Here is a 25,548-nt window from a genome sequence, read left to right on the forward strand (position 1 = left end):
TCCATATCCATGTTACACATTAACCCTTGTGTGGTGTTCGGGTCTGTGGGACCCATTTTCAGTGTTTGCTAAAAGAAAAATGATGCTATTTATTCTAACTCAAACTCATTGGCCTTGGCTCATTTTCTGTGAAGAACATAAAAATCATTATCATATCATTGGTAATTGAGCTAAAGTAAACATCTTATTGAGTATTTTTAAATAAATTGTTATGGCTGTATTGATTTAAAAGCCTAATAATGTGGTGGGTCCACTAGGAACATTGGCTGTGTAACAAAGATATGAACACCACGCAAGGGTTAAAGATCCTGTCAATGACAGATGAAATGAGCTTCAAATATTAGTAATACATTAATCATCACCTCCAAAATCAAATGTGCGTCTGGTGGAAGAAGAACAGCGTGCATTCATTGATTCATTCCTCAGAGTGATTATATACATTCTTAGTGTTTGATTATATATTGAAGTTGATATTGAAGTTGAAAGAGGCTGGGGAGTTTTAGGAACAGGTACAGCGTTACTGAGTAGGTGGAGGAGCTATGGCATTGTAAAAACTATGCAGATATAATTCAGATGAATACCTGATGGAAGATTGAAATCTATAGCAGCTTTTCAGAACAGCCAGCTGGGCCCCCCCCCCTTTTTTGTCTGACTGGAGTTTGGCTCCATCTAGTGGTCTGATGACACACTGACATTCAGTCTCCAAACTCCAAATCAGCTGATTGTGCACAGACTTGACTGATCAGCAGCTACTTAAACTCAGGTGTGTGTGCAGCTCACGTTTAATCACTGTGTTTTCGAGTTCTCAACAAGGTAATGTGCCTCTACTTTGGTTTCATCACAACAGACAACATTGGAAAATGCATATAAAAAGATTTGGAAGTATGATTTTTTTTTTTTCAGAGGTGGCAGTTTTGTCAGTTTAAAAATAAAATTCCATCTTTAGTGATCCGGTTCAGGATCTTTGTTGAATGTCTCACATGTTTTACTGTTATTCCTCATGTCACGTTGGATTTTCTTTTATGTACTGTTACTCCTCACTTTATACTGCGTTCCAGGCAACCCGTACCTCGTGTTTTCACAACCTTCTACCCGTGAAAGTGCCCTGGAACGGCAGCCAAACCCGTAACTTACTACCCGTGAACTCGTACCAGATAGTTGTACTCCCAGTTAGTTTTGACGACACACACACACACACACACACACACACACACACACACACACACACACACACACACACACACACACACACACACACACACACACACACACACATACAACAATGTCGACCCCTGTTAATGCTGTACAGACGCTGGTGATTAACGGTAAGAAATAGAAATAAATATACATAAAAAGGCAACGTAAAGTAATTCCGCACATTGTAATCAAAACAATACACATATGATTGCTTACTACTACATGTTATGTTAATTAACTGAAGCCCAAAATATGTTGCTGACTAGAAATCGCTAGTATCAGCTAGCGCTAGCTAACGTCAACGGTAGGTAGCCGCTAGCTAACGCGAGCTAGAAGGGTTTGTCGTGACTTTGCCTGGAACGCTACCAAGTCGTGACTGGAAGTCGTAACGGGCTAAAAATTGTGTCTGGAACGCAGCAGAGCTTCTAGCTAATGTAGCCTTTATGTTTTGGTTCACTTTTTCACTTAAAAGCACAGAATGCACACGTTTGACTTTTGAAAACCTTGAATTTATTTACATAATAAAAGTAAAAGGACATGAGTGGGTCAGACAGAACCACGAGTCATGCTTGGTGTTTGCTTCTGGCAGCAAAAACGCTTGAAATGTTACATTTGTCGTGAAAAGCCATGGAATGTGCTTTTAATACTTTAATTGTAGTTTCATTATCTTCCAGACAATTGTTTACTTTCGAGTATATTGCACATTTTCATGCATGTTAAATTTAATAAATATACAGACCAAACACTCAACTAAACCAAACAAAAGAGCTTTGGTGGAGAGGGGGGAGTACCTGTTTATTGCAAATCTTGGTCTAGGTTAAATGGTAGTTTTGGAGATGGGTCCAGCAAGGCGAGGCTATCTTTAGGATAAATCTTATTTATTTTTTTTTTTTTTTAATAAATGTGATCTAATTGTAAAATATATTTTTTCCATGTCCAAAATGTCTTCTATTGTCGATAGCCATGGATTTAGTTTGGGTGGATTTGGCTGTTACCATGTCTGTAAACTGCTTTATAGCCACACACAATATGGTAGAGATGAATGTCAACTGATTGTACCTTTCCTAGTAAAAAAAAAATACCCTAAATATTTTCTAGTTTCAGAGGTTCTTTTAAGTCAAACATTTTTTTTTTTTTTTTTTTTTTTTGTCAACCTCTTCTCGAAAGGCTATCTATTGCATATGAATAGTTATTATTCTTGTTTCCCCACATCCTCTCTCAACCATTAGTCCCTGCTAGGGATAATATTGCCCATACTTATTAAAAATCTAATGCTCACTTCCCAAGCAAATGGACCTTTTTCACAGCAGACATGTTGACTTGTCATAGTAGGAAAAGCACAGGTGAAATTGATAACCTTAACGATGGCTCAATTCCATCAAGTGTCCCAGTAAGCTATTTCAGTGAGTCAGCATGCACAGTACCAGGGCCTCTCCTAAGTGGAATGCAGCCATCATTAATGGTTTTGAATACACCTGTGCTTTATCTATTATGACATGTCAACATGTTTGCCGTGAAAAAGGCCCAGTTTTGATTGTGATGTCTTAAAGGGACAGTTCACCCTAAAATGACATGTTTTGATGCGAGTTGCCCAGATGTCCCAGATGACGTGAGATACCAGCTGTAGAGATGTCTTCCTTGCCTTCTCGCCAGTATAATGGAACTACATGGCACTTTGCTTGTGGTGCTTAAAGATAAGCCACAGACCCAATTATGAGCGGTTTAATTTCCAAACTATTTACTTTTTGTACCAACTACACCCGCCAACCGTATGCGCAGAAGCAAGCGTGACGTTACCCATGACGTTGCAAGCTTGTGGAGATTATGGCTAACCGAAACTGCTAGCTCACCTGAGCTAGCTTACGCAGTCACTAGCATTAGCCTCTTGTCCATGAGTACGCTTCCTTCGGCGTGGTGGTATGTTTGGCGGGTGTAGTTTGGTAGAAAGAAAATAGTTCCTACATTAAACTGCTCACAACCAGGCCTGTGGATTGTCTTGAGTAACTTGGCCATGATTTCTGGAAAGAGACATTTGAGTTTTTCAAATGTGTATTTTTTTTTTGGGGCGCTTTCAGCACCACAAGCAGTATGCCATCTAGTTACATTATAGCTATACTGCATAATATTTATCTTAACACTGGGAAACTCACGCCAAAACAATCTAGATTGACAAATGGCACTAGAGGTAAGAGGAAAAAAATATGTAGGCTATTTTTAATTTTGTTAAATTCACTTGGAGTAGGCTATTTCCAATCTTCAGCTTATGTTCATTTTTATTTCTTCCCCATTTCTCTTTAACTTTATCTACAATAATGGTGAGCTTTTATTATCATTATAAATATCGAAACAAAATCTTGAGCTTTTCTATTTTTATTGTATTTTCTGATATGTCCTCTTCCCAATGTTTTAAGATAACTTCTCAGTGTAAATACTTAAAGGGATAGTTTAGATCGTTTTTTTTTTTCTTTGGTTGTATGAGGTTATCCATAGTCAGTGTATTACTGACTGTAGAGGGGGGTCAGCCCTCCCCCAGTTTGGAGAAGCAGGCAGCAGTACGATACACGGAAGTGGCTGAGTATGGGGGCATTACAGGCAGCAGCAAAATGTATTTTAGCCTCCTAAAAAAAGGACAAAAGTCGACTGTTTGTCGACTCCTTGAACTAACCGGCTAATTGCAAGCTCTCTCCACCTAACACTTTATGTTACAGCAGGTAAAGCAAAGGGATGAGGCTTTTCTATTGAAGTGTCCTAGTAAACCTGCTAGTGAGATAACGTGTATAATACCAACATTCTGGAAGTGAGAAACGTAATCAAATCGTTGAGTTGACTTGTTTGAGTATTGTTTGCTAAGATCTAGAGTGGCCAGCTGTTTTTGGGAAATTAGTAGTATGGATGCACAACTCTCTAACAGTCCTCCTTCTTACATCTCTGTAGGTTGAATATGGCATCAGCTGTCAACATATCCCCACCAGCTCATCCAGGACCAAATGGAGGGAGCCTACACACTCGCTCTAACAGCCGTGGACCGACCTGTGAGCAGCAAGATCCAGGACTGCACGGCATCAGCCAGGACCCAGGATCGTCAATCCATCCCCAACCCCCCGTCTTTGTCCGGCCTTTCTTCTACGTCCACCCTCCACCACCCCCACCCCCACCTCCACCCCCTTTCCTCCACTACCAGTGGCCCATGCCCTTCCCCTATAACCATTTTGCTGCCTTCCCAGGCATGGGTGAGTTAAGTTTTTTTTTTTATTTTAGTTTATTTGATTTGAACAATCATCTCAGTTAATTTCACCTATCATGTTTTTGTTTTCTACCTTCCAGGCTATGGTATGGTCATTCCCCCATTCCCTCCTCATCCCTATATGGATGCTCCAGGCCACATTCTGTACCACCCCCACCCTCACGTCCAACCTGTCGACAGACGTTTCCTCCACCCCCCAGTCTACGCTCCTAGCGCACCCTACCAGAACCCAAACCTGACCCACAGAATTCATCTGTCTCATACTGGCAATGTTAGAGAAACTGTGAGCTGTCAGGTCCAAACAGAACCCATACAGAGAGGTCGTTATGGAGAAAGAAGCCCACTCATCGGCTCAGATTCCGGGCGTGGAACCGGCTCAAACTCTCCATCTGCCGAGGTTAGGAACAATACCTTACCCAGCAGTAATTCACTAATGTCAGTGAGTTCTCCAAATAGTATAGTTCCTGTTTGTAGCTCTTTTCAACAAGAGGAGGTTGTCAAAGAGAGACGCGTCTCTGTTCCTGACATTCTAATGAGTTGGAGAGGTGGCACACCGCAGGCAAGCATTCTGAAATTGGCAGACAATCAGCCACAGAATGACAAACACCTGCTGGCTTACGAAACTGAAGAAGAACATAAGTCTCTTTACCAGAGTCCAACTCGGACCAAAAATGGTCCAGTGGTGGCTGACAGTGCTAATGATAATGCTGAGCGTAACCTAAGCTCTAAGAACAGTGAAACCCTTTTTCAGATCCTCAAACTGCGAAAAGCTCACGGAGAGCGAAAGGCAGAATGCAGAAGAGAAAATGAACCGGTGGGATTGTTTGGCTCTCTAAAGCGTAGCCTACCCTACACAGAAAAGCTGCTACATTCACATAACAAATCCCGAAAGCTCCCTGACAATGAGCAAGATGATGACGAGACAAATCCACATGAAGACCCAACAGAGATCATTCCCTATCAAATGAATAGCTGTCAGACGGAGAGAAAAATGAACGAGTCTGTTTGGTCTGTGGCGTCTCTGCCCCCCTTCATCCCCACCAAGGAGTGGCTACTGCAGAACGGCATGTTGGAGCCTGAAGTAACTGGCCCTGTTCCAATGTCCAAAACACTGCCTCAGAATGACCACCAGCTGCCGTCTTACGCAACTGAGGAAGACCATGATAGGTCTTTTTACCAGAGTCCAAGTCAGACCAAAAATGGCCCAGTTGTTGCTGACGGTGCTTATGCTAATGGTAATGCTGAGGGTAGCTTAAGCTCAATGGACATTTCAACCCTGTACACAATCTTCAAACTAAGAGATGACCATGAAGAGAAAAATGCAGAATCCACAAATGCTGTAAGGCGTAGTCTACTCTACACAGATGAACTGCTACATTCACAAAAGGAATCCCGAAAGCTCCCTGACAATGAGCAAGAAGATGGCAACGTGACAAATCCACATGCAGACACGACAGAGATCATTCCCTATCAAATGTCTTTAAATAGTTCTCAGATGGAGAGAAAAATGAATGAGTCTGTTTGGTCTGTAAAGTATCTGCCACCCATCCCCACTAAGGACTGGCTGCTGCAGAACGGCATGTTGGAGCCTGAAGTAACTGGCCCTGTTCCAATGTCCAAAACACTGCCTCAGAATGACCACCAGCTGCCGTCTTACGAAACTGAAGACCATGAGAAGTCTTTTTACCAGAGTCCAACTCAGACCAAAACTGGTCCAGTGGTGCCAGACGGTGCTAATCACAATGCTGAGGGTAACTTTAGCTCTAAGGACAGTGCACTTTTTCAGATCCTTAAACTGAGAAAAGCTCATAAAGAGCGAAATGCAGAATCCAGAAGAGAAAATGAGTCGGTGGAATTCATTGGCTCTGTAAGGAGAGATGAACTGCTACATTCACAAATCGAATCCCAAAAGATCCCTGACAATGAGCAAGTAGATGAGACAAATCAACACGAAGACACGACAGAGATCATTCCCTATCAAATGTCTTTAAATAGTTCTCAGATGGAGAGAAAAATGAATGAGTCGGTTTGGTCTGTAAAGTCTCTGCCCCCCTTTATCCCCACCAAGGACTGGCTGCTGCAGAATGGCATGTTGAAGCCTAAAGTTAATGACTCTGTTCCAATGTCAAACGTGCCGCCTCAGAATGACCACCAGCTGCTGTCTTACGAAACTGAAGAAGACCATGAGAGGTCTTTTTACCAGAGTCCAACTCAGACCAAAACTGGTCCAGTGGTGCCAGATTGTGCTAATCACAATTCTAAGAGTAACTTCAGCTCTATGGACAGTGCAACACGTTTTCAGATCCTCAAACTGAGAAAAGCTCATGGAGGGCGAAATGCAGAATCCAGAAGAGAAAATGAGTTGGTGGAATTCATTGGCTCTGTAAGGAGAGATGAACTGCTACATTCACACAATGAATCCCAAAAGCTCCCTGACAATGAGCAAGTAGATGACAAGACAAATCAACGCGAAGACACGACAGAGATCATTCCCTATGACGGGTCTTTAAATAGTTCTCAGGTGGAGAGAAAAATGAATGAGTCTGTTTGGTCTGTAAAGTCTCTGCCCCCCTTTATCCTCACCAACGGCATGCTGGGGCCTAAAGTAACTGACTCTGTTCCAATGTCCAAAACACTGCCTCAAAATGACCACCAGCTGCCGTCTTACGAAACTGAGGAAGAGAAGTCTTTTTACCAGAGTACAACTCGGAACAAAAATGGTCCAGTGGTGGCTGACGGTGAATATGCTAATGATGATGCTGAGAGTAACTTGAGCTCTATGGACGGTGTAACCGTTTTCCAGATCCTCAAACTGATAGATGCTCATAAAGGGCATAATGCTGAATGCAGAAGAGAAAATGAGCCGATGGGATTGGTTGGCTCTGGAAGGCGGAGCCTACCCTACACAGATGAACTGCTACATTCACAAAAAGAATCCCAAAAGCTCCCTTACAATGAGCAAGAAGATGGCAACGAGACAAATCCACAAGCAGACGTGACGGAGATAATTCCCAATCCAACGTATAGCTGTCAGATGGAGAGAAAAATGAACGAGTCGGTTTGGTCTGTGGAGTCCCTGCCCCCCTTTATCCCCACTAAGGAGTGGCTGCTGCAGAACGGCATGTTGGAGCCTGAAGTAAACGACTCCGTTCGAATGTCCAAAACACCGCCTCAGAATGACCACCAGCTGCCGTCTTATTTGGCTGAAGCGGAGCATGAGAAGTCTTTTAACCGGAGTCCAACTCGGACTGAAAATGGTCCAGTGGTGCCGGACGGTGCAAATGATAATGCTAAGGGTAACTTAAGCGCTAAGAACAGCCCAGACTTTTTCAAACTGAGGGAAGCTCACGAAGAGCAAGAAGCGGAATCCAGAAGAACAAATGAGCCGATGGGATTGGTTGACTCTGTACGGCGTACGCTATTTTACGCAGATGGACTGCTACACTCACGAAAGGAATCCCAAAAGATCCCCGACAATGAGCAAGAAGACGGCGACGAGACAAATCCACATGAAGACACGACTCCCTATCAAATGAAAAAAATGAATGAGTCCGTTTGGTCTGTGGAGTCTGTGCCCCACTTTATCCCCACCAAGGACTGGCTGCTGCAGAACGGCATGCTGGAGCCCGAAGTAACTGGCTCTGTTCCAGCGTCCAAAACGCCGCCTCAGAATGACCACCAGCTGCCGTCTTACGCAGCTGAAGAAGAGCACGTGACGTCTTTTTTCCAGAGTCCAACTCAGAACAAAAATGGTCCAGTAATGGCGGACGCTGCTTATGCTAATGATGCTGATGGTAATGCTGAGGGCAACTTGAGCTCTATGGACAGCGCAACCCTTTTCGAGATCTTCAAACTGAGAAAAGCTCACGAAGAGCGAAATGCAGAATCCGCGAGAGCTGTGAGGCATAGCCTACCCTACACAGATGAACTGCTACATTCCCCAAACCAATCCCAAAAGCTCCCTGACAATGAGCAAGAAGATGGCGCCGAGACAAATCCACAAGTGGACACTGCAGAGATCATTCCCTATCAAGTGTGTAGCAGTCCGACGGAGAGAAAAATGAATGAGCCTGTGGAGTCTCTTGCCCCCTCTGTCCCCACTAAAAAGTGTCGTGAAATGGATGTCTCTAAAATATGGAGGCTAAAGCAAGGGGTGAGCATGGTTCCGTTAGTAAAGGTCCCCTTAGCTTCCCCGACTCCCCTGCAGAGTAAACGCATTGTATCTACCCTCACTGAAGAGGACGCAGACACCAATAGGTGTCCGCTGATTCGCCGAAACGGAGCGGACATGGAGGCGGAGGATGGAGCTTGCAGGAACAAAGAAGTCCGAAGCCAGCAACTGTGTGTCCAGACGGCTGACCAGGAGACAGCCGACGTGTCTCCATCAAAGGCACATTTGGTGGACTGTGGCGTTCAGTGTACTGAACTACAGGAGCACAAGTGTGTATGTGAGATGAAGAGCAGCGTGGGACCGAGTAGATGGCATCATGGTAAACATTTGGGTGATTTGCTCCTTAATTCAACAATGATAGTTATGTGCTAGGGCTGCTCCATTATTGAAATCATCTTAATCACAATTATTTGTCAATATTGAAATCGCGATTATGTAACGATTACTCGTTGACTTTTGGAAAGATGTTGCATTTATATAAACGGTTAAACAAATTAACATTGAAAACGCCTAATTTGAAAACGCCTAATTTTCTTTAAAGTGTTCACATTATGCTTTTTGGCTTTTTCCCTTTCCTTTGTTGTGTTATATCGTTTTTTTCTGCACGTTATAGGTTTACAAAGTGAAAAAGCTCCAAGTCCACCCCAAAGGGACTTACCATCTTCCAGAGAAAACACTGTTCACAAACTGCTCCAAACAGCTCTATTGTAGTCCAGCCTTTACTTCCGTGACAAACGTGCGTCACTTTGTAACACACGTTATAATGCTCGCCTAGCTGCTAGCGTGGCACGCCCTCATACACTGCTTAATTGCTAGTAGTCCTTACCTAGGTACTGCGCATGTGCGACTCCCAACAAGAGAAAAGAGGAGCTGCAGCAATGTGCAGTACAACAACATTTTTTTTTTAATTAAATCATGTAAACCTGTTATGGTACAACCTCCTAAATACAATTATGAACCCGAAAATGAGCATTTTAAGTTTAACATTTTTTCCAGTCAGAAGACAAGATAAGTTAACTTGCAAAATGTACTGTGCAAAATAAGTGGTTTTCTCAATTACATTGTTTTTGGGATCTTTAGAGGCCAATTTTATAAACTGCACAGCCCTAACGTGCTATGCCCCTTTTTTTTTTTTTTTTTTAACGGTTACTTCTCTCCATAGATAAGAAGAAAGCAAATCATTGCCCAGCTGAAGGGGGAAAGCGGAAGAAGAAAAGAGGAGGCATGGACACTGGAGGAACGTCATCAGGTCAGAATTTCAATTTCGTTTAACACCAAATTTCTGCAAGACTTCTTTTTTTTTTTTTTTTTTTAATAGAAAAATGTGCATGCTGTAATTTAAAGATTAATCATTTTCTAGCACAAGCTTGCATACAAAGCACAGTACTCATCTACACTGTAGTTTTTATAGGGCAGTAATTTGGGACCCAGTCATACAACCTAAAATCATGAATATAAAACGTATTCCTTTTTATGAATTTCTGAAATGTAAGTCATAATTTCTCACCTAGAATATGGTGTGAAGTAAATCCCATCAGAAAAGAGGAAAAAGATTGGGGTCCAAAATATTTTAAATGCATGTTTTTAAAGTGCCCATATTATGAAAAAATCACTTTCTGGGATTTGGGGTGTTATGTTGTGTCTCTGGTGCTTCCACACACATACAAACTTCACATACAAAAATCCACCCATGCTGTTTAGAGTGAGATACGGTTTCTGAATGTGTCCTGCCTTCAGTCTCTGGGTGAGCTGTTCAAAATCTGCACGGCTTGTGATGTCACAAGCCGAAACAAGCAGGCTAACCGCAACCATTAGCTCGTAGCTTTAGCGTTAGCATGCTAACGCTAACGCTAGCATGCTACCTCGTTCTCAATAGCAAAGCACTGCTATAACACACACAAGTTCACCATAATCTACAAAATAACTACTTACATGTGCACCCTCATTTAGAAGTCTCCCAGCTAACCCTGCCTTGTAACTGACCGAAGTTGTAGAAACAGCCTTTCTTTTACTGTCTATGGAGCTAGCTAGCTGACATGATCTACATCTGAGCTACTGGGCATGTGCAGTGCAATCAAAGATAGTACAGAAGAAGAAGAAAAGAGGTCTCACTCTGTAGCTAAAACAGAGACCAGGTGAAAAGAGGAGCTGCAGCAGTGAGAGAGAGCGGTGCAGGACAACTAAAATATGGTGTTTTTAGAAAATTAAACCATGTAAACCTATTCTGGTACAACCTTAAAATACAATTATGAACCTGAAAATGAGCATAATATGGCTGCTTTAATAATCAACCATCCCGGCAGAAAGTAAAAGAGCTCGGTAATTTGAATGCATTCTTTAAGCATTCTTAAAATGTGTCCTTGGGAACTGAAACCATGTTTTCAAACTGTACACTATACTACTGTGTTTGGTTTGATAAGTTTGCCTGACAAGTGACCGAACATCTGATTTTGATTTAAATGTCTAGTGCACACCAGTACATAACTCCTCCTTTTTTCCTCCCAACTTCAAACCATTCAGAAGATCACAGAAAAACAAACTGTTCAGACTTTGGCAGGAAAATAGTATGATAGTGTAAGATGCCAAGCTGCTTGAGAACTAATCATCATGGACTTTTTAATTGCGTCATCTCTCTATATGACCACAGATATGCACAGCGGCCAGCAGGAAGCCTACAATAGAAACTTTGCTAAACCTTGGAGATCACAAGGTATGAATCACTCTTCAGGATGGGTGATACCGATCATGCTATGCCTTTTTTAAAATCTAGGCTTCTAAATTTTCTGTGTAATTCTGAACACTGGTCATTTTATGAAACTTGTTTGTTAGCATGTGCAAAAATACAAATTAATCTATAAATTAAAAAAAAAAAAAAGTGAGGGGCTTGGTTGGGACACTCAAGTGTATACCTTTATCCATTATAAAGGAGAAAAAAATATGAGACTCCTGTTCAACGAACAGTATACAAGTAGAGCAATCTGTGGTTGATTTGATAAACACTGATAATGCCTGAATGTTTGAGATGAATGACTATGATGCATACAGTTGATTGTTAATGCTCGTTTCTGAAGACTGAAGATGGGAAGTTTAGTAAGATGAGTACTCGCCCAGACTGAGTTACAGTAATACTGTATATACCAAAGAATGGTATAGAAGAGTGACAACCTCTAGTGTTTATCATAGGTCGGTGTTTTTCCCAAATACCAACACTTTTTGCAATTTTAGTTGGAACTATGTCCCTATGTTTTTTTTCCGAGAGACTGAAGTTGTGCACCCAGAAATTAATGGTATCAATCTTTTTTTTTTTTTCTTTTTTTTTTCAAAGACATGCCATCATTCCATGGCTGAGTACCAAAAAGAGCACATTGTGTGTTCATAATGTTGAGAGATGATCTTTTAGATTGTATAAGACATTTTGGCATCATCTCTCTATATGTCTACAGATATGCTCAGCAGCCAGCAGGAAGCCTACAACGGAAACTTTTGCAGACCTTGGAAATCCCAAGGTGACAATTGCATAAACACAAGACTACTCATTCAGTGTTAACCCACCTTTTATTTATCACTGCACATGCTTAATATACACTCTTTGGGGATAAAGGTGGAGTTGGAACAGCCAGCCTAGAACACTTTAAGATTTTGGTGTGGACCAAACATCCACACAGATCAAATAAGACAAGGTATTTCATAAATTAGTTTGATACAATTAATCAAAACTTAACATGACTCAATTTATAAAAAAAAAAAAAACTTCCAAGGTCCTTGCATCGCAGAGCAATTCTTAAGCACAGGCCAGCTGCACACAACTCTAAAATGCTAATAGGCGAACAAATTTCACAACGGGACACGCAATTTAGTACCTGCCCATTGGAATTCACTTTGCAGTCCCAGTACTTTCAGAAAAACCTTCATGAGTAGTCTAGTGCAGCTTGACTTGGTGTCGTTCACCCGATTGTATGTTTTATTATTTTTAAATTTTTTTTTAAAGGCATTTTGTCAGTTGGCGTCATACATACATCAGTTAGGACGATGCTACTAGATTTACTTGCATTGGACAAATGTTTCTACTGTTCTACCCACCCTCTAACCTGCATAATGCATCAGTGGCTTTCTTTGCCTTTTTAATACGGTTTGTTGCTTCTTCCAGGTCGATATGGAAGGAACAGACGCTGACACTGACTACCCTCTACAAGACAACCCTTGGTTTTAAAGAATATATTTTAAATTTTTAAATCTAAAAATGTAATATTTAAAAAATGTAATATTTTTCAATAAATGTTTGTACATTCAACATTTGTTGAGATTTTTGAACATGGTTTAAGATTCTAACAGCCAATTGTGGGTAAGTTTCTAATCCTTTTACTTTTTTTTTTTTTTTTTTTAACAAAATGGTTAGATTGCAACTAGTTAGTGAGCAATGAAGAAACTGTAAAACCAAGCAGCACCCAACAATGTAACATGCCACTTATTGGACACATACACACAACTACATTTATCAGTATCAATACTCAGACATTTAAACTAAAACATTTTTACCTGTTTTTAAAAAAAAAAAAAAAAAAAATGCATGCAAAATATCCCATCCTTCCTATAACAACGTATTCAACCTGCTTCAGCCTTAGATTGCATGGAACTGTACCAGGATTGAGGGCTATGCTGCAACTAGTCGTCACAATCCTAAATGAGTGGTTCCATCAGCTTTGATCTTGCATTGATGCACACGTTGGCGTTAACTGAGACTACAGCCACCTACTCAGTCTGTCAATGACAGAAAACCAATGATTTAGTAAAGAACCCTGGGAAGGGAAGTCCCTAGGGATTCAGTCTAGTTTAAAGCACAACAGAATGGGAGAAGAGTGAAAAGACTATTAACCCCATCACACTGGTACTGTAAGTGAATACCTTTTGCCTTCCACATTGAGCCAAAGTTTAACCCTTGTGTTGTCTTCCCGTCGACCAAGCAACGTCCTCCCAGGTAAAAAAAAAGATGTTTGAGATAGTAGGCATCAAGAATGACTCCTGGCCAATGTGCTGCGCAACTCTTAAAGTATGGGGACCTTCTTAATTAATGTCTGTCTAGTAATTCATATTTTGTCCTTTATTTTCTTTCCAGAAGCCATATTTGAGCACACACACACACATATACATGTAGATTCCTTTAAATGTTACGGGGAAGATAAAAAAAAAAAGAGAAACTGGATCTGTGAATTCTCACAGAATCACAACTGAATTCATAAATAGCTACTCAGTCAGAATCTTTTAACCTGGAGTCCCAGTCTCTGTCACAATAATCATATGTGATGTTTTAGGCATATTGGCAGACATCCATTTAAAATGTAGGCAATGGCATATAAAGAGCCTTTTTTCCCATGTCCACTGAAGTTTCTCAGCTTGCACTCTAGTAACATTTGTGTTGTCCAGGTAGCTTTGCATAAAAAATGCTTGTCATTCGCAAAGCTTTTACTTTTAAACTTAAGTAAATTTCCAAGCCTGTACTTTGTTACTTTTACTTGAGTAAATAAGTTAAATCAGTACTTCTACTTTTACCAGAGTATTTTTTAACACAAGTATCTGTACTTCTACTTGAGTATGGGAAGTGAGTACTTTTGCCATCTCTGTTTATATGTAATTATACCTAATTTGTTTGGTTTAAAAGATCTGAAATTATGAATTATTTCGACAAATCGTCACGATTTAGTGGATAAGCAGACTGACCAAACTATTTCATTGGTTTTTTTTTTCAAATGCTATAAAAAATTTAATGGAACACGCTAAATTCAATGAACGAGGTGAACTGATCCAAATATTACCTGCAAAGAGCGTTGTATGTAACCATCCGTGTTATTTTTGGGCAATTCGGTTGAAAGAAACCAAAATTTGTGATGAAGAAACTTTTGAAAATGGGTCAAGACATCGCCATGTCAGCCACACTTGATGCTCTCATCTAGGTTGTCGGTCTGGATAAGGTATTCAGCCCCCAACTCATTACAATCCCGTAAGAGACCCTGTGGAGGAGAAAGGCATGTACCATCCATACAGCTGGAGATCATACACTGACACCCTTCACAACTTAGGATATATATGGAGTGATGGACTGATGAATAAAGGAACAGTGAGACATGCAGGGAGCTTCAGGGCCTGACCTGCTGATGCTAACAATTTCAGCTGCTCATTAACACCTTGAGATTCACACTGTTAGTTTCCAGGACGACCAGTTGGATGAAAGACAGACATGATGGATTATTTAGATAAATGCAAATAACTGATTTTTAGCTGGGTGTAGCCTGTCACAGTGGACTCACCCAAGCAACGTTGGAGTCGAGTTACCAACTGTCGAGTCCAAGTCAAGTCTCGAGTCCCCAGGGTTTGATTCAGAGTCCGAGTCACCAAAGAAGAGGTCGAGGTACGAGTCCCAGTCACTGAAGAAGAGCATCATAAACTACAGTCGCTGGTGGAGGACACACGCCCTGCCCCTGCATTAAACAGTTAATAGTCTATATCCACGACGTTCCACTTCTAGGATTGCTCCGTTGCCGGATATCCATTACCTTGGGCTTCCTTTGTGTTGACATTTTATACTCTGGTGGACTTATGAGGACTATGGTTAACTGCTCCTCAGATCTCTGCAGGGTAAATCCAGACAGCTAGCTAGACTATCTGTCCAATCTGAGTTTTCTGTAGAACCATTGAACGTACACGTTCCACCAAAACAAGTTTCTTCCCGAGGTTATTTTGCAGAGGCGCGGTTGCTCCGTACGGCACTTAGCACCGCCCAAGACAATTGTGATCGGTTTAAAGAAATGCCAATAAACCAGAGCACGTTTCTCTACCATCCAGGAATGCTGTATAGACTCGCCAGATGCTCCTCTGCAGCGCTGTGAAGGAAGGTCTGGCAAAGTGAGACTAAACAGTTACAGACTGAACATACAGTGGTGCTCATAAGTTTATGAACCCATGCTAAAGTTGACTAAAAAGAGGAATAAAAAAATCATCTTTTGGAAATTGATCTTAATGCCTTAATAAAAAAATAGCAAAAATCCAACCTTTAAGGACACCAATTTTCTTTGTGAATGAATAATGTATTGTAAATAAATGCTAAGGGGTTAAAATACAGGGGGCATAAGTAAGTACACCCCTATATTAAATTCCCATAGAGGCAGGCAGATTTTTATTTTTAAAGGCCAGTTATTTCATGGATCCAGGATACTATGCATCCTGATAAAGTTCCCTTGGCCTTTGGAATTAAAATAGCCCCACATCATCACATACCCTTCACCATACCTAGAGATTGGCATGGTTTTATTTCAGTTAGCTTAATAGCTGGTTTGATTTGCATTGAGAGATGATTTTATGTTATTATTAATTCACAAAGAAAATTGGTGTCCTTAAAGGTTGCATTTTTCCTATTTCTTTAATTAAGGCATTAAGATCAATTTCCAAAAGATGATTTTTTTATTCCTCTTTTTAGTCAACTTTAGCATTGGTTCATAAACATATGAGCACCACTGTAAATCAATATGTTATATCAATTTTTATGACCAATTACGCATAAAAGTAGTCCGAAACTTCATCCAACTTCCGAGTCATATGGATCATAAATGCTCAAGTCTGATTTAATAAATCATAGAGTCAAAGTCCAGAAACAGCTAAAACTAATGGCTAAACAGTTTAAATAATTAGTTATAAGTACTGGATGAATGGTTCAAATAGTTAGCTGAAAGTAACAATATTGAATAAATGGTTGAAACATTCAGCTTCATTCTAAGTAGTAGCAGCCTATAGGATCGTAGTATTGCTGACCAAACCTACATTAATATTAGCAGTTCAATTGTATGAAAAACTTAATATCTACTTTTATAGAATTAATAGTGTTACACATTTGGAACATACATTGGGAATGGATGAAGGGGTATGTGAGGTTATCTGACGGGGCTGTGGGGTACCCTTAGACCAAAAAGGTTGGGAACCACTGTTTTAAGCTATAGCTTCCTCATAGACCGACGTGCTCAGTATACCGTGTCCTAGAAAATACAGACTGAACTGATTGTCCAGCATTTCCGGGTCTTCTGCATCTGCGCTGTCATTGCAGCCGGGGAATGACTGTAACGGCGCTGTAGTGGCATTTTGTCTATGCATTATAGTTGTGACATCACAACTGTACAGAAGTCCTGACAGTTTCTGAATACGGGCTGTGTGCATTTCTCTATGGATTGAGCATTTTGATACTTTCACAGAATTTGCATAGCGACTCGACCTGCTTTGTAATAAAACCAGATATGGAAATCTCACTTTTTACAATATGGGACCTTTAATGTAGTGAAGGCCTGCTATACTGGTTTTGGTACAGCTGATTAATGGGTGATTGTGTACAGTACAGTACAGTTAAGAAACTATTACTAGTTTAGATTAAGATTTTTGCCAATGGATTTACACAATCCACAAGCAGATACCCAAAGCTTTTCCAATTCTAGGATGAAATACAATGCCACTGGCTCCATCTTCTCATTAGGCTTTTTAGGTAACCGATATTCAACCCAGCTTACAAAAAGCTGACACATTTCCATTTGAGTCAGAGCCAAAAGAAATCCGATAAGATTCACTTCAGCTGTCTCTGAGGGGAAATCAGTTGGCTGGTGGTGAGCCTGTGTAAGTAGCATACTATGCAGACCATATGCATGTAATGTCGTGCATGTGTACAAATACGTCTCTGGTTCAAATGTCATTATCGTGCAACATAATCACCAGACGTGATATTCATTCTAATGGATCATTTAACTCAAGCACATTTCAAGTCTCAGCATGCTCGCATTCAAACCATACTAAAATAAATGTTAACCTGTGCTTCCAAGGTTTTTATACTTGTTTCAATGTTTACCCCTATTTCTTACTAAATCATTTTTTCAGTCAATCAGTCAAATGGTGAACTCATTTATGTGGGACAATAAAGCCCCTAGAGTTACGAAGAACCTTTTACAAAGGCAACATAGTGTTGGTGGAATCGCTTTGCGCAGTTTCATCCATTGCTACAGGGCTGCAAATTTCCAAAAGATACTTTTTTGGTTACACTCTCCTCATATCAACTGGTGTGTTCTTGAGGAACAGTCATGTCAGCGTTCTAGCCTTAGAGCTTTAATTTACTCATCTTTACCTTTAATACCTTCTCGCTTCACCTCCCATCCTACAGTGCTATCCACTCTTAAGATTTGGAACCAATTTCGCTCTCACTACAAATTTGTTTCTGCCTCTATCCTTGGCCATTCACAAAAACTACCTATTTCTTTCCTCTACTATGGATTTGTGCTTTATGGAGTGGTAGAAGAGGGGTATTTATTCTTTTCAAGACCTTTGCAACTCTAGGGTCCTAGACAGTTATGAAAATCTACAGAGACTTCATAACCTCCCTAGACAACTGTTTTTTTCAATATCTTCAAATACGACATTTTCTCAAGATCTGCTACCCTTCCTTCCCCACCCTACCAGCACGCGAATCGTAGGAGGAGTTAACTCTTATAAAGCCAGGAAAAGGAATGTCTGTATTATATCAGAAAATAATCTCTTTGGAGAACCACAACCTAGCCAGGATTCGGTCTAGCTGGCAGGACGAGCTGGGAATTGATCTGGGAGAGTATTGGGAAGGTGCACTGACGAGAGTCAATCCATCATCATCCTGTGCCCGCTTGGCACTTATTCAGTTTAAAGTGCTACACAGAGCACATTACAGTAAAGCCAAGCTAGCTGAAATATATCCAGGAGCTGATGCAAGCTGTAGCAGGTGTTCTTTTTACCCTGCTAATCTTACTCACACTTTTTGGGTCCTGTCCTTCCCTTGAAATATATTGGTCGGGAGTGTTCAAAATTTGATCTGAGGCTCTCAATATAACCATCGAACCGAACCCCTTATATTCGGTATCCCCTCAGAAACAGTTACCAGAGCCCAGTCCGACGTCATTGCATTTACCTCTCTGCTTGCCCGCCGTAGAATCCTTTTAGGGTGTAAATCCACCACACCTCCATCGCTAGCCCGTTGCCTGGAGGATGTTATGCTCTTTCTTAAGTTAGAAAAAAATAAATTTACATTGAGAGGGTCAATGAAAAACTTTCACTTGAGATGGCAACCCATCATTACCTACTTTGAGAACTTAAAGGAAAACGCCGACTTATTGGGACTTTAGCTTATTCACCGTAACCCCAGAGTTAGATAAGTCTGTACATACCCTTCTCATCTCCGTGCGTGTTGGAACTCTTTCCGACGGCTCCACCGGTAGCTTAGTCACAGCGTGTACAAATAACAAGGTCACATGAGACACAGCCATCTTCTAACCGTATATAAACTGGGAACTATAGTTTCAGAAAGGCGAAGCATTTCTACTCTCTGCTCGGGGCTTCTCAGGTGCTGCAAGCAAATCACTCCGCCCAAGTAGCAGAAGTTGCAGTGCTTCGCCTTCTGAGAATATAGTTCCCAGTTTATACACGGTTAGAAGGTGGCTGTGTCTCATGTAACCTTGTTATTTGTACACGCTGTGACTATACAAATCACAACATGTAAATAGGAACATGTTGGCGTTATTTTGTCACTTTTTCGGAGCAGTAGGCTAGTTGCAACCGATTACCTTCAGGATCCGTGCTAGGCTAAGCTAGCGGTGGAGCCATCAGAAAGAGTTCCAATACGCACGGAGATGAGAAGGGTATGTACGGACTTATCTAACTCTGGGGGTTACGGTGAATAAGCTAAAGTCCCAATAAGTCGGCATGTTCCTTTAAAAGAACTGGAGTCCGAACCCATATGATCTACCTTTTTTTTTTCTAGATTTTTTGAGAATGTGTGGTACACAGGCAAATGCTCATAAAACACCTACTTTTATGCTACAATTCACTAAGGTTGTTGTTATCAGTATTATTATGGCATTTTGATATGATACCTTGATGTCCCCCCTCCCCCCACCCCCTTATTTTATTTTTTTACTTTTTTGTTCTTTTTGTTGTTGTTGTGTTTTTAGTTTTACATTTGATTTGATTTTAGATTTTACTTTACTCTTAATCTTTTACTTGTAGTGTTGTAATGCTAGTTCGAGGCATTTTGATGAATGATGTTTATGATGGATGTTTAAAGAAAAAGGTTAGAAAAAAATGGAAATTATTTTTCTACTGATATACATTTTATTCTATATATTTACTGTGTCATTTCCATCAATGAACAGATTTAAAAAATAAAAAATAAAAAATGGTAACCAACCTGGGAACAGAGTAGAACAAAACACCTTCAAACTAATAATTCAGTCCATTTCAAGCCAGCGACACTAACAAACTGAACAAACTGATCAGGAAGGCTGGCTCTGTTATTGGCTGCAAACAGGAGGCATTTGAAGCTGTGGTGGAGAGGGGGAGGTCACTGAACAAACTGTCATCTATCATGGATAACCCTTACCACCCTCTCCACCCCACACTGGTCCAACAGAGGTGCACTTTCTCCAAGAGGCCCCCGAAAGCTTCGGTGTCTCCCTGACCGCTACAAGAAATCATTCCTACCACAGGCAATACAACTTTTTAACACTTCATCACTGAGTGATAGATAAGACTCGTATACTGTACATCACAACACAGTACTGTGTGCAACTTGCACAAACATAGGTTTTACTTATATCTTTATAAATACAATTCCCAACTTGTATATGCGTTTGTACATTTCTTCCTTTGTTCTTTGTTTTTTGAATATTTGTTCTTGCATTCTATCCTATTTGTTATTTCTTGTATATTCTGTATGCGGGCTGTGTGTCTGATATTTTGCTGCTGTAGCACTGAAAACGTACTCTTTTTGAGGGGCTTGTGTCTCTCCTTCCTTAATAGATGCACTGTTGCCACATGGTCACAGCCACAACTATAATTAAAATGAGATACACTAGTGCTGGTATGGACAGTAGTGAGAATATAATTCTCTGTGCAGTGACAAAAAACAAGACTATAGGTGGAACCATGGTAAATGGCTGGACCGTGTATGGTCAATATGACAAATTGTGGCCAAAATGATACATGGGTAGTCAGTGGTTGTGCCAAAAATGCCTGCTGAGGTGCATCAAGACACAACTTTTGATTCAGTTGTGTAGACCAAGAATACAGTTCAAACTATCTCCTCACCAGCAGTGATTGCATCCAATTAGCTGGATTCACCAACCATGACTGAACCTCCACACCACCTCTAGCCCACAGTGCTATAAATATGGTACAGCTTTATTGAACATGAAATACCAGCAAACCTTATTTATTAAGAGCCAAAACAAAGAGGAGCTACTGTATTAAAAAGCGATGATCCTGGACCCCTGTACATGTTAATTCAAACATGGCAATTAACCTAACACACTGTAGGGGTGGGAAAAAATAATAATCGAAAATCGGATATATCGTGGTCTTTTCCCTAGAATCGATATTTTTTATTACCAATGATTCACCTAAATATTTTTTTGGTTTATACTGTTCCACGACTACATCATATCTGTTTCCAGCAAAACAGAGTGAATGCAGAAAGTCCATGTTATGTTCTTCTTTACCAATGAAATAAATGTCAGACTGACATGTGATGTGCATTCTTCTTAGAAAACAATTCGTTTTTAGAAATGTCTCATTAGATATTGTGTCTAGAAGGGTATTCTTCAACTTTTGTTTTTGTTAAAGAAGGAAAAGAAAATTGCAATACTTAATACTATCGATCAATAAATGAAAATCGCAATACAAATCGAATCTGCGCCCATGTATCGTGAAAGAATCAAAACGGGACAAAAGCATATCTTACCAGCCCCCTAACACACTGTATGTTGAAAATACGTTTCGGAATATGCAGCACCAAAGGATCAGCTGAAATGGTAAGGGCCTAGCATGGCCTTCTTTAGTACCTGGTCTTGGGTCCTGTTGTTAAAATGTCGCTTTAAATGAAGACCTTAATTATTTGAGATTTGTGCCAAAATATCCTAAATAACAACATAGTATTTCAGGGTAGAAAAACTACACATTTCACACACAAGTTGGAGGAATGGGGGGTTAATAGTAGAGGTGCAATGATGAATCGATTAATCAATTAGTTGTCAACTATTAAATTAATCGCCAACTATTTTCATAATCGATTAATCGTTTATTAAAAAAAATAAGATTTCTCTGATTCCAGCTTGTTAAATGTGAATATCTTCTAGTATCTTCTCTCCTCTGTGACAGTAAACTGAATATCTTTGAGTTTTGGACTAAACAAGACATTTGAGGACGTCCTCTTAGGCTTTGGGAAACACTGATCCACATTTTTCACCATGTTTTGACATTTTTATAGATCAAACAACTAATCGATTAATCGAGAAAATAATCAACAGATTAATCGACTATGAAAATAATCGTTAGTTGCGGCCTTAGTTAATAGAGGCCTTCCAGCCATGCCGTTGTGAGCTGTTTTTAGGGCAGACCAGGGTCCTGGGCTTGCCATCAGGGGGTGCCAGTGTTGCATTTTCTTTTGCATTTGTGAAGCTCTTGTCATAGGTAATAGAACCTCACAAGACTTAGCTGGTGTGTTGTTTTTAGTTTAGCACTTATCTAGGCCGACCAGACTAACTCCTTACTGGCTCAGCTTAACTTTCCTAGATTATTGAGATATTTAAACTTTTTATGACTATATAGCCTACTTTTCTCAGTTTAAGAGCCGTTTCATTATTGACAGATTATAGGACAATGGGCCCCTAAGCACAGACACGTAAAAGGCCCCTAAGAACCAGAGCTGCCCCCAAATACTTCACATGCTATACAAAATACCATGGGAAATCATCAAAGGAAACCGGTTATATTTCCTTAAAGCAGAGTATACTCTGCCGTCAAACACATAATTCTATTCAAGTGTGCATGTGCTGCTTTATGACGGAAGAATGATGAAAAATATAGTAACAGTATTCACTATTGAAGGATCAGGATGATTTGGACATCCCTTATTTTGACTCTGTGATTTTCCAAGAAATACTAAAAAAATAGCCACTGGGTGTTAAATAATCAATTGACAAAAAGTGTGTTTTTCTAAATTAAAACAATATTTTTAAATAACTGATTAATTGTTTAAGTAATTTCAAGCGAAAATTAAAAAAAAATATGACCCAGTTCCAGCTTCTCCAAATCTAGAATTCGACTGTCAGTTTTAATATTCTCGGTAATTTCATTTCAAATGAATACTAATCAGTACAGAAATATGATATCTGTTGTTTTGCACATGCTTTTAAATTACAAAACACTCCTGAATATGTTTAGGCTATAGATCTACAAACTGTGGGTTGTTTCTGATAAAAAACAACTTTGTCTGCTTTGTTCTTCAGCATTAGCTAAAGTAAGTGAGACATGAGAGAGATCACATTCCACTAGCTCCTCTCCCGGTGCTGTAGTATTTCAACTGGGAGGTCTTCATTTGGCCAACCAATAAGCACACGGCTGTGTGTTGGAAACAGAACCCGATTGGCTCACAGCGGGAAATACTTGTCATATCTATAGCCGATTGGTCGGAGGGGTTGTCCAAACGCTCGAGACCCTCCCGTTTTCTCTCCTCAGCGAGGACGACGTTTTCCATCCAGACCAGAAGGGAAAAAAACAGCAAAAAGAGGACAACCACCAGACCGGGGGTTTGGCTGGAAGAAAAAAAAAAAAAACGGACGGAACCTTTAGCTGCTTTACCGGGATAAAACACATATCGCAGGCGGAGATAACAGCATTCTTCACCGGCGCTTCCTTTACGGTACGTTCCCCTTTGCTTTTGTTGTCATAGTGGCTGATAGTTTGACTGAGTACGCTGCGTTGAGACCCACTGGTGTCAAATGACACGAACAATATCTTGTTCTTCTCCTTTTCTCTCCATGTGCATCGACTTTTTTTTTTGGGTATTAGCCTAATTGCCAAATAATAGACCTATGGTGTGCTTTGAAGTGATATTTCCTTAATTGCTTTATCCGTATGTTTATCTCCCGGTATGTTGGTAACATTGTTGCTATAAGGAAAAGGCACTTTGACTGTGGAAGCCCCGGTGAAGTTCACACAGTGTTTTTGTTTTCCCTTTGCTCATTGACTTTTTTTGAAATGTTTAACTCGTTTATGTAGATGTATAACTACCTGCAATGTAAGGGAAATGAGTTCCAGAGCCTGTAGCAGGAGTTCCCAAAGTGGGGAACCCCAGTGATAGGCTATACCTGTAAGGGCAGATTGGCTTGTCGAGAAATGATGAATAGGCTATATGAATGTCACAGCTGCCTTATTCTACAGAAGAGACAATCTGAAGAAAAAAAATGTCTGGATGTTCAGTAACAGTAACAACTGTGACCACAATATACATTGGAATCAGAATCAGAAAAACAAAAAAGATTTATTGCCAGGTAAGTAGGCTACTTACAAGGAATTTGCCTTGGTGCATGCATAAATAAACAAACAAACTGATTGAACATTAATATGAGATAAACACATACAGAAACACTATTTGCAAAATTATGTTTAATTTACATAAGAATTAAAAGAGAGGCTGAATGGGTACAGAATTTGCAAAAACGATATAGTATGTAACTGAGTCTGCTGGTGATTTTTTGCCTGATGTTCATGAGCTCATCTGTGGCGAAGGATGCATTTACCCAGTGGTGTAGTCTACGTGATAAGCAGGTATACGCAGGATACCCACTAAGAAAGCTCCAGGATTTCCATATACCAACTTAAAAATGCCCAATGACACGTAACAACATACTTTGCATTGCAATTTTGATATATTTTGAATTGTCATCTGTGTTTTTCTTCTTCACATAGGCTAAACAAAGGTATTTCCACCGCAAATTGGTGCGTAAACGTGTGTCAGAATGCAGGAAAAAGGCCCATTCTGGCCCACATAGTATACAGTGTAGGCCCATACATATACAGTACAGTATACCCACTGCAATACATTAGACTACACCACTGCATTTACCCATATAACTGCAGTAAATGAAAAAGCCAGAAGGCAAAATTACTAAACCGTGGTATTTTGAGATATGACCTGAGGATTGATTCACGCTTTGTGAAGAGAGGTTCACTGGAAAACTGAGTAAACCATCTGTACATGGTTGTGAACATACTGAGACGTAGCCTATATAGTATTCTCGGCAGTGGTGGTCCGGGATCAGCTTAATGTAAGTTGAGTCACGGAGGTCGGGCTGGGTTTGCCCCCGCTTTGTGCCTCTCATGCACATTCAAGTCCCGGAGTGAAGCATCTTGTAAGACCTCCAACGATGAATTGAAAAGGTTGTGTAACAGCACTCGTCGTTGTCTTGAAGGTCTTTACAATATCTTCCAAAATATTCCATCTAAATATTTTAAAGATTTTGAACCAATGTCCAAAGTTGTGGCTCTGTTTCTAAACACAGATGGATATGCCATATCTCCCTGTCTGCTTTGTTGGACGTGTACCAAGATTAAAATGTTTTATTGTCAGTTATATATATTTTTCCATATACTACTAGGGCTGAACTATTTGGGGAAAAAAATGGAATTGCGATTTTTCTGCCAGATATTGCGATTAGCGATTTTATTTTTTAAGTTTAGCTAAAGTTCATTATTCACTGTAACAGATGAAACGTCATGGAGCATTCTAACATGAGACACCATCAAAACTGCTCCATATTCTTATGCAAGGATAAGAACATAGATATGAACTGCCAGCAATACGTTTTTTCCCTTTTCCATTTCGTAAGCATGGGACATTGAATCTGTGATATGCAACATTATTCCAGCATTTATCTTATAAAAAAACAGAAATATAATAATAAAAAGAGGAACAAAAAATGTTATACCAAAGGTTACACCAAACATTCAACTAAATATTTGCATTTGATTCATCGCGGTCTTCACGATTAGCTAATCGCATTCTTTCAAATCTCGATTTCGATTTGAAAACGATTAATTGTTCAGCCCTGCA

General features: G+C 40.1%; 2 protein-coding genes across 3 annotated transcripts in view; both read left to right on the plus strand.

Moving 5' to 3' along the window:
• The first annotated feature begins 758 nt into the window (after positions 1–758).
• LOC116045200 lies at positions 759–12,887 on the plus strand. The gene is made up of 7 exons (XM_035999880.1): positions 759–813; positions 4,132–4,427; positions 4,522–8,931; positions 9,775–9,861; positions 11,260–11,322; positions 12,056–12,118; positions 12,760–12,887. Exons 2-7 carry the CDS (start codon positions 4,139–4,141, stop codon positions 12,783–12,785), a joined length of 4,938 nt encoding a protein of 1,645 aa, XP_035855773.1. The 5' UTR covers positions 759–813; positions 4,132–4,138; the 3' UTR covers positions 12,786–12,887.
• A 10,257-nt stretch (positions 12,888–23,144) lies between these two features.
• The window catches only part of ccdc102a (coiled-coil domain containing 102A), a 105,961-nt gene continuing 103,557 nt past the window's right edge, over positions 23,145–25,548 (plus strand). For both annotated transcript variants that reach the window (XM_031292729.2, XM_035999883.1), the window contains exon 1: positions 23,145–23,355. The gene's annotated coding sequence lies outside the window, so the exon portion shown is untranslated. The remainder of the gene's footprint in view (positions 23,356–25,548) is intronic.

The sequence above is a fragment of the Sander lucioperca genome, chromosome 3 (assembly GCF_008315115.2).
Source record: "Sander lucioperca isolate FBNREF2018 chromosome 3, SLUC_FBN_1.2, whole genome shotgun sequence".
Classification (NCBI taxonomy): domain Eukaryota; kingdom Metazoa; phylum Chordata; class Actinopteri; order Perciformes; family Percidae; genus Sander; species Sander lucioperca.

What these genes read in the sequence shown, in the direction of transcription:
- LOC116045200 (XM_035999880.1), top strand. Translation starts at nt 4,139, where the DNA reads ATGGCATCAGCTGTCAACATATCCCCACCAGCTCATCCAGGACCAAAT. An exon ending in TGCTGCCTTCCCAGGCATGG is followed by an intron (nt 4,428 to 4,521) that starts GTGAGTTAAGTT and finishes TCTACCTTCCAG; the next exon opens with GCTATGGTATGGTCATTCCC. An exon ending in CAGACCTTGGAAATCCCAAG is followed by an intron (nt 12,119 to 12,759) that starts GTGACAATTGCA and finishes TGCTTCTTCCAG; the next exon opens with GTCGATATGGAAGGAACAGA.